The sequence below is a fragment of the Sapajus apella genome, unplaced genomic scaffold (assembly GCF_009761245.1).
Source record: "Sapajus apella isolate SASKATOON/1434 unplaced genomic scaffold, GSC_monkey_1.0 scaffold10, whole genome shotgun sequence".
Lineage (NCBI taxonomy): Eukaryota > Metazoa > Chordata > Mammalia > Primates > Cebidae > Sapajus > Sapajus apella.
The window spans coordinates 20,718,610-20,728,578 of record NW_022436950.1 but is presented as its reverse complement, the minus strand read 5'-3'; the positions used below and the strand labels follow the sequence as shown (position 1 = coordinate 20,728,578).

At 43.3% G+C, this 9,969-nt stretch overlaps 1 protein-coding gene across 1 annotated transcript; it reads right to left on the bottom strand.

Annotated features, from left to right (window-relative positions):
* Positions 1-8,944: 8,944 nt before the first annotated feature.
* Positions 8,945-9,352, bottom strand: LOC116551514 (small nuclear ribonucleoprotein F). Its single transcript, XM_032277689.1, has one exon. The coding sequence runs from the start codon at positions 9,275-9,277 to the stop codon at positions 9,017-9,019; it is 261 nt and encodes an 86-aa protein (XP_032133580.1). The 5' UTR covers positions 9,278-9,352; the 3' UTR covers positions 8,945-9,016.
* Positions 9,353-9,969: the final 617 nt, after the last annotated feature.

The window sequence follows — 9,969 nt, the reverse complement described above, 5'->3', positions numbered from 1 at the left end:
AGCGAGAGTGAAGGGGGAATTGCCACACCCTTTCAAACAATCAGAAATTAAGAGAACTCACTAACTGTTATAAGAACAGCAAGGGGGAAGTCCACCCCATGATTCAGTCACCTCCCACCAGGCCCTCCCCTGACATGTGGGGATTACAATTCCACATGAGATTTGGGTGAGGACAGAGAGCCAGACCATATTATTCTACCCCTGGCCCCTCCAAAATATCATGTTCTCACATTTTAAAGACAATCATGCCTTTCCAGCAGTCCCCCAAAGTCTTAATTCATTCCAGAGTTAACTCAAAAGTCTACGTCCAAAGTCTCATCTGAGACAAGGCAAGCCCCTTCCACCTATGAGTCTGTCAAATAAAAAACAAGTTAATAACTTCCAAGATATAATGGGAGTACAGACATTGGGTAAATGCTCCCATTGCAAAAGGGAGACATTGGCCAAAACCAAGGGACTACAGGTCTTATGCAAGTTCAAAACTCAGCACGGCAGTCATTAAATCCTAAAGCTCTAAAATAATCTCCTTTGACTCCATGTCTCACATCCAGGGCATGCTGATGCAAGAGGTGGGTTCCCAAGGCCTTGGGAAGATTTGCCTCTGTGACTCTGCAGGGTATAGCCCCTACAGCTGCTTTCACAGGCTAGCACTGAGTGCCTGTGGCTTTTCTGGGCACGTGATGCAAGCTGTCAGTGAATGTACTGTTCTAGGGTCTGGAGGATGGTAGCCCTCTTCTCATGGTTCCACTAGGCAGCGCCCCAGTGGGGAGTCTGTGTTGGGGCTCCAATCCCACATTTCCCCTCTGCACTATCCTAGCAGAGGTTCCCCATAAGGGCTCTGCCCCTGCAGCCAACTTCTGCCTGGACATCCAGGCATTTCCATACATCCTCTGAATGTAGGTGGAGGTTCCAAAACCTCAACTCTTGCCTTCTGCACTCCTGCAGGCCCAACATCACATGGAAGCTGCCAAAGCTTGGGGCTTGCAACCTCTGAAGTAATGGCCTGAGCTGTATCTTGGCCCCTTTTATCCATGGCTGGAGCTGGAGTGGATGGGATTCAGGGTGCCATGTCCCAAGTCTGCACAGAGCAGCTGGGTCCTGGGCCTGGGCCATGAAACCATTTTTTCCTTCCAGGGCTCTGGGCTTGTGATGGGAGGGGCTGCCTCAGAGGTCTCTGAAATGCCCAGGAGACATTTTTTCCATTGTCTTGGCTATTTAACTCTTCTTTACTTATGTAAACTTCTGCAGCAGTCTTGAATTTCTCCCCAGAAAATGGATTTTTCTTTTCTACCACATGGCCAGGCTGCAAATTTTCCAAACTGGTGTGCTCTCCTTCCCTTTTAAATAGAAGTTCCAGTTTCAAATCATCTCTTTGTTCCTGCATATGCCATACACTTTTGGAAACAGCCAGGTTACCTCTTGAATGTTTTGCTATTTAGAAATTTCTTCCAGCAGATATCCTAAATCATCTCCCTCAAATTCAAAGTTCCATAGATCTCTAGGGCAGGGGAAAAATGCCACCAGTCTCTTTGCTAAAGCATAGCAAGAGTGACCTTTATTCTAGTTTCCAATAAGTTCCTCATCCCCAACTAAGACTACTTCAGCCTGGACTTCATTGTCCATATCACTATCAACATTTTGGTCAAAACAATGCAACAAGTCTTTAGGAAGTTCCCAACTTTCCCACATCTTCTTGTCTTCTTCTGAGCTTTCCAACTGTTCCAGCCTCTGCCTGTTGCCCAGTTCCAAAGTTGCTTCTACATTTTCAGGTATCTTTATAGCTATTATAAATAATTTTCTGTATATTCCGTTTTCACACTGCTATAAAGAGCTGCCTGAGAATGAGTAATTTGTGAAGAACAGGTTTAATTCACTCAAAGTTCTGCAGGCTTAACAGGAAGCATGGCTGGAAGGCCTCAGGAAACTTACAATCATGGCTGAAGGCAAAGGAGAAGCAAGCATGTCTTACCAGGACAGAGCAGGAGAGAGAAAGAGTGAAGGGGGAAGTGCTACACATTTTCAAACAACCAGATCTTGTGAGAATTCACTCACTGTCAAGAACAGCCAGGCGTAAGTCCACACCCATGATTCAGTCACCTCCCACCAGACTCCTCCCCTGACATGTGGGGATTACAATTCGAGATGAGATTTGGGTGGGGATGCAGAGCCAAACCATATCACCTAGTTAACACAAGCATCTTGGTGATGCCCCAAATTTTAGAACCAGCTAAAGATTTACCATCAGCCAGAAGAGCTATGGGAATGAGCCTCCCAGAAAGAAGAGATGAAAGGTTTTTGGAGTTTGCAGTGATGATGATGATGATGATGATCATGATGCTAGCTAAATGCTGAGTCTGAGCCCTGCATGATGGCAAGCAGTGTCCATGGATTGGCTCATTTAATCTTCATAGCAATGTGTATCTAATATCTATCTAGAGGAAGATATTAAGATAATGCCTATTTTCCAAATGAAGAAGCTGAGCCTCCAAGAGATGAAATAACTGGCCCAAGGTTACACAGTTGGTAAATTGAAACCTGGGTGCTTACGTGGATGTTTTCCAGGGATTGAGTCCACATTATCTGGTGCAGAAAGAAATGAAGAGCCCAGCACAAGGGGTGGACTGATGGGAGCATGTTTGGACTAGTGGGAATAATAATAAAAAACAATAGTCAGCATTTATTGAATGCTTACTAAGTGGCTGGCACTGTTCTAAGTAAGCACTTTTACATGCATTAACTTGAGGTGAAATAAAACCCAAATACTCAGAACAGGCAAATGAGGGTCCATGCTTGAGGCTTTGGAAAGACTTGGTAATATCCTTTAGGCACATGAAACAGGCCAAAAAAAAAAAAAAAATCCAGCTGAATTGGAAACTTCCTCTGATCAAAGATACCCATTCATTCAACATTTATGAAATGCCCGTTGTTTCCCAGGCACTGTTGTAGGCACTGAGAACACAGCAGAGAATTGGACAGACTCCAGGAGAAGTCCAGAAACACAAAAAGATATAAAGAAATATTCAGAAGTGCCATATTTTTGACCTCATCGACACCACCAGAAAATGGAAACAATATTGTTTGATTTTGCTACCAGGCACCACAAAACTGCACCCTTACCTGATCTCATTCCAGCAAACTTTACTGGTGAAGTGTTTATGTGCCAGGCACCATGCACAGAAGTGCTGGTCCAAAGATGAAGAAGTTTCTATCCTTAAGGCATTTAGTGTGGGAGATGAACAGGTAAGTGGATAATTACATTACAAGTGATTCGTGCCATGATTGAGGTGTGAACAAAATTCCATGGGAGCACTAAGAAGTGACTAATTCTGCCTGGGCGTGTCAGATAATGTTTAATGGAGGAGGGGCATTTCAACCAGGCCTGAGGGAGGACTAGGAGATTGCCGGGTGGAGATGGGGAGAAAAGACCTCTAGAGAGGAGTTGTTTGTGGACAGAATGATTAAATTCCAGATACTGAGTTCTGAACGATGGACTGTGCATGGACAGCCTGCTACCCTCAGACAACTGTGACAGCAGGGGAGTCCACAGAGATTAATAATTTATTTAAAAAGAGCACCGAGGCTTCTGTCAGTGCCAGTTAAAATGACTGAGTTGATAAACAACCCATCTTTGTTTTTCTCTGCAGAAATCACCCAGACACCTACCATTATTTTTTCTAGCCTACGTTTAAGTGAAGGTGTCAAAAAGACTTGGCCAAGCACAGCGGCTCATGCCTCTAATCCCAGCACTTTGGGAGGCCAACGTGGGCAGATCACAAGGTCAAAGATCAAGAACATCCTGACCAACATGGTGAAACCTCGTCTCTACTAAAAATACAAAAAATTAGCTGGGTGTGGTAGCGCATGCCTGCAGTCCCAGCTACTTGGGAGGCTGAGGCAGGAGAATTGCTTGAACCTGGGAGGCGGAGGTTGCAGTGAGCTGAGATTACGTCACTGCACTCCACCCTGGCGACAGTGTGAGACTCCGTCTCAAAAATAAATAACTAAATGAATAAAGACTCAAAGTGCTCTTGTACACATTTGGGGAGGGGAGTGGATTGGTACAATCTCCGTGGAGGACAGATTGGCAACATCTACCAGAATTACAAAGGCATATAGCTCATGACCCAGCAAATTCACTTCTAGGAATTTATCCTTGGATGCACTGTCACATAAAATAACTTATGTGCAAGTATTCATCACATCACTGTAAGAGCAAAAGATTGGAAACAAGTGCTCATTATGAGGGAATTGGTTAAATAAATTATGATATCTCTTTAAAATGGAACACTATTCAATAGAAAAAGAAAACAATAAGGTAGCTCTTTCTGTCCTGTTGGAAATGATTTTAAGGATATATTGTCAAATGAAAAAAGCAAGGGCAGAACCACACATAGAAAACAGGGATGGAAAGAATTCAAGTCCTCCATGGAGTATGCAAACAGCTCAATTAAAAGTCACTGGGTTGCCCTACTTCCAGCCTCTTTGTGATGTGTGATAAGAAACCCACTGTTTAAGCCAGTTGAGAAGGAGTTTTCTGGTTTTGTAACCAAAAGCATCCAGACACAGAACTCTAAGATCAGGGGAGGACTTTGTATTTGGACCTAGAATGATGCAGAAGCCGGAGGTAAATCTTCAACTTAGAAATTCTTCCCCAGTGTACCCCATATTAACTAGTGGGCACTCTCAAGTACTTTCCCCTCTAGAAATTCCAAGCTCTGAACCGTAGAGCAACCAGGCATTCACATGATGCAGCCATGGGGTTTTCTGTTTAGAGATGCAATTTGGCAGGATTCAACCTGCCTGGCTTCTTTTTTAAAAAAATACAACCGCATCAAAGCAACAAACTAAAAGCCTAGTGGAATCTATTTGCAGTCAGGGAGCAAGAGTGCAATGCAAAGAATGTTAGAACCAAGCCTTATGAGCTGGAACTTGAACAACTCACTCTGTCCACAGGAGGCCCCAGATAGCCCAGACTCGCTATAGTGACTAAAAAGCTGAGATCTCCGGGTCAAGCCATGTGGTCTGAGACCTTGTCCACATAACTGAAATTTTCCTGTCACTATCATCCAGACAATTTTAAGGAGTCTTTGTCCATTCATTCAAAAAAAACAAATATTTGTCCCCTGCACTCTGCTAGGTGCTAGGGATACAGCAGTGAACAAAACCGAGATGATCCTACTTTATTGACTTACTGTCTAGAGAAAGAGATGATAATTATTAAATGATTATTCAATAAGTGTACAATTATAACTGAATGTTATAGAGGAAAGATTCGTGGCAGGTCAGAGTGGCTAAAAGAAGTACTTACATTAGAATGGAATCAGAGAAGCCCAGCCTGAGAAAATGACAGCTGAGCTGACATCTGAAGAATGAGTAGGAGTTAACTAGGTGATACAGGAGAATAGCATTCCAGGCAGAAGGAATGTTTCATGTAAAGGTCCTGGGGTGGGAGGAAGCATGGAACACTCAAGGAACTGAAAGGTTGCCATGTGGTTGGAGGGCAGATAGCGGGGCGAGTGTGCTGGGAGGGGAGGCCGGAGCAGCAAGCAGGGGCCAGGCAAGGCAGAGCCATAGAGGAGATAGAAAGTATTTTTGTGCTGGGTGCAGTGGCTCACACCTGTAATCCCAGCACTTTGGGAGGCCAAGGCGGCTGGGTCATCTGAGTTCAAGAGTTCAAGACCAGTGTGGCCAACATGGTGAAACCCCATCTTAACTCAGAATACAAAAAAATTAGCTTGATATGGTGGCAGGCACCTGGAATTCCAGCTACTTCGGGAGGCTGAAGCAGGAGAATCACTTGAACCCGGGAGGCAGAGGTTGTAGAGAGCTGAGATCTTGCCATTGCACTCCATCCTGGGCCACAAGAGTGGAACTCTGTCTCAAAAAAAAAAAAAAAAAAAGAAAATATTTTTGTAAAAGTAACAGAAAATCATTTGTGGTAGATTGTCAGTTGTCTCCCAATATTCATTTCCCCTCTTTATACCTTTAATATTGGAACCCCTAAGCTTAGGATCAGCATGCGGCTATCCAATTAAAAATCACTTCCCAGACTCCTTTGCCTATAAGCTTTTCCATGTGACCAAAACAGCCTGGCCAGTTGCTGTGGCCAATGGGCTGTGAGAAGTAGGTGCAGCTTCCATATCCTCCTGTTCTCTCACTGTCTCTAAGGCAGACATGATGGTGGGGGCTGGAGGAGCCGTCCTAGACCAGGGGATGGAAGCCATATGTTGAGGATGGCAAGGCAACAAAACAGGGAATTGGATCCCCTCACCATGGAACGGTCATTGCAGCCCTAGACCATTAAACTCAGACCACATGTGACAAATTGAAACCCTTCTAGCTGCTGTGTGGAGGGTAAAAGCAGTAGGCTCCATCTGGAGCCATCGCAGCCACCCATTGAGGAGCATGGTGTCTTGAACCTACCTGCAAAGTTGCCATGAAGATGGGACTGGACCCCATTAGAACATCTTTTGCCTCATATAGTGGAAACAGCACAAACTCCGGCTGCAGGGAGAGCCAAGTTCTGCTCTTGGGTTCACTACCTTTTAGCTGAGTGACCTTGAGCAAGTTACTAAGCATCTCTAAGTTTCATTTATAAACACAAATTAAGGTTCTTTTTTTGGGGGGTGTAATGACTAATTTTGAGACGGCCTTTAGATAAACTCCAACACTGGCTCTTTTGTGGGTCTCTAGGCTGATGGTCTACTTTGGAGATTGTGGACCTGCCAGCCTCTATAATTACATGAGCCAATCCCTTACAATAAATCTCTGTCTCTAAATATTATACACATACACACACACACACCCCTATTGGTTCTGTGTTTCTGGAGAATCCTGACTAACATGGGAGTTAACTTCCTATTAATTTATAATATACATAGAGCAAAGTGCACACATATGAAGGGCACAGCTCAGTGACATTTTACCAATGAACACAACCACCATTTACAAGAATATCTAGATATTAGAATTCTGTGAAAATAGCTGTAGCAGTCGTGTCATGTGTTACTCTAAATCCCTACATTGGCAGGGCATGGTGGCTCACGCCTATAATCCCAGCACTTTGGGAAGTCAAGGTGGGTGGATCACCTGAGGTCAGGAGTTCAAGACCACCCTGGGCAACATAGTGAGATCCCATTTCTGTAAAACATTTGCAAAACTTAGGCATGGTGGCATGTGCCTGTGGTCTTAGCTACCTGGGAGTCTGAGGCAGGAGGATTGCTTGAGCCCAACAGATCAAGGCTTCAGTGAGTTACGATGGCACACCTGCACTCCAGCCTGGACAATAGGACAAGACCCAGTCTCAAAGGAAAAACAAAACGAAATAAAACCTTGCAACCGTAACTATTTAAAAAGAAGATAAAAGACATTAAGAATAATGTAAGACATGGAATAACCATAAATCAGAGTTAGAAAAACTCCAAAATGTTATTTGACAGGAATCAGAAAATGTTTAGAAATGAAAGAAAAAGTAGGCCGGGCGCAGTGGCTCATGCCTGTAATCCCAGCACTTTGGGAGGCCAAGGTGGGCAGATCACAAGGTCAAGAGATCAAGAACATCCTGGTCAACATGGTGAAACCCTGTCTCTACTAAAAATTCAAAAATTAGCTAGATGTGGTGGTGCGTGCTGTAGTCCCAGCTACTTGGGAGGCCGAGGCAGGAGAATCACTGGAACCCAGGAGGCAGAGGTTGCAGTGAGCCGAGGTTGCACCACTTGCACTCCAGCTTGAATGACAGAATGAGACTACCTCTCAAAAAAAAAAAAAAAAAAATGAAAGAAAAAGTAATTCCAAAAAGAAAATAGAAGATCAAAAGGAGGAAATTATGAAAAATTGAAATGAAATTTTAGATGAATAAAATTCAAAGAAAGAGAAAATTACAAATATTGAAGATAGATAGACAATGCATTAGGGTTCTCCGGAGGAACAGAACTAACAGGACATATGTATATATGAAAAGGAGTCTATTAGGGAGAATTGGCATACACCATCACAAGGCAAAGTCCCATGATATGCAAGCTGTGGGGGAAAGAAGCCAGTAGTGACTCAGTCAGAGTCCAAAAGCCTCAAAAACAGGGAAGCTGACAGTGAAGCCTTCGATCTGTGGCCAAAGGCCCTAGAGCCCCCCCAGCAAACCATTGGTGTAAGTCCAAGAATTTAAAGGCCAAAGAACCTGTAGTCTGATGTCCAAGGGCAAGGGGAATGAACAGAAGCATCCAGCACGGGAGAAAGATGACGGCCAGAAGACTCAGCAAGCCAGCTTTTCCCACCTTCTTCCTCCTGCATTGTTCTAGCCTTCTGGCAGTGGATTGGATGGTGCTGAATCCACTGTCTCAAATGTCAGTTTCCTCTGGTGACACCTTCACAGACCCAGAAACAATACTTTACCAGCTATCTAGGCATCAATCTTATCAAATTGACACCTAATATTAACCATTACAGGAAAGTAAGACCCAGCACACAGCAAATCGAAATCCCTGAAGGGGAAAATCAAAGCAAGGGAACAGCCGGAATACGGTGGGGATGCCTGTGTGGTGAGGCGCTGAGTCCCCAGACCCCCTATCAGTAGGAACTGAGGCCTCCTGCCAATAGTCCCCAGGAAGAGGCCTGCCTGTGGGTATGCCAGCCCCAGCCAGGTCTTTAAATGACTGTAATCCCTTCATTGTAGCCCCTTTGTAACCTCATGAAGGCGCCTGAGCCAGAGCCATTCAGCTACGATACTCCCAAATTCCTGATTTAAAGCCTATCAGATAATAATGTTTAGCATTTGAAGTCACTAAGTTTTGGAGTGACTTTTTTTTTTTACATGGCAATAGATAACGAATAAAATTAACATTAGGGAAACTTTCAGTATGAGACCATTCCAAATATCCCTGCTAAACACATCCTAATATGTGTCTTTTGTTTTTTCTTTTTTGAAGAACAAACAAATCTTTATTGTCTAGAAATATATATATACATATATATATAATCCCAGAGGCTGGGGTCAGGAAAAAAAAATTTCCCACAAAATATGCTATTCTCTCATTTCCCCATCTTCTACCTCTTCTTCCACACCTCTGATATAAAGGACATTATTACACCTTATTAAAACTTCACCCAGATGTCCAGACAATGCTCCATCTATGTATTCTTCTGTATTTGCAAGCTGCATGTTCATGTAGCCATCTACAGATACCAGGTAGCCCTTGTACTCCATTCCCCACTTAAGTTTCACCATAACTGGCTTTCCTGTTAGTCCATTGAGGAAAGGTTTGGGATTGAGGGGTAAACTCATCGTAACCACGGGCGAATGCTGCAAGCTACTCGCTGCCAACCAGGCTGCCGCTCGTCTCTCGTGACCACAGCAGATACCGCCAATATGTGTCTTATGGTGAATGTGTGTGCATTTCTGTTGGATATAAACCTAGGAGTGAAAATGCTGGATCACAGGATATACACAAATTTAGCTTTAGTAGATGCTGCAAAACAGTCTTCCACAGGGCTGTTATCAATTCCCACCCTCGCTAGCAGAGTATAGGATTGCTCATACTCTCACCAACTCTTGATATTTTCTGTCTTTTTCATTTTGGCCATTTTGATGAGTTGTAGCGGAATTGCATCATGGATTTAACTTACATTTCTCCTGATGTTTAATGAGGTTTAGTACCGTTTTAAAAGCTCAATGGCCATTTAGACATCTCCATTTCCCATACATTTGTTAAAGCCCTTAACCCATTTTAAAAATTGAGTTATCTGTCTTTTTCTAATGGATCTATTCTTTTTATAATTCTGGAATTCTTTTCATATTCTGGAGCCAGTCCTTTAATGTGTATATATATACATATATATATATACACATACACACACATGCATATACACACTAAAGCACTGGCTTTAGTATATATGTGTATATATACACATACATATACACACTATATGTGAGTGTACATATATATACACTAAAGGACTGGCATACACACACACACA

What these genes read in the sequence shown, in the direction of transcription:
- LOC116551514 (XM_032277689.1), bottom strand. Translation starts at nt 9,277, where the DNA reads ATGAGTTTACCCCTCAATCCCAAACCTTTCCTCAATGGACTAACAGGA.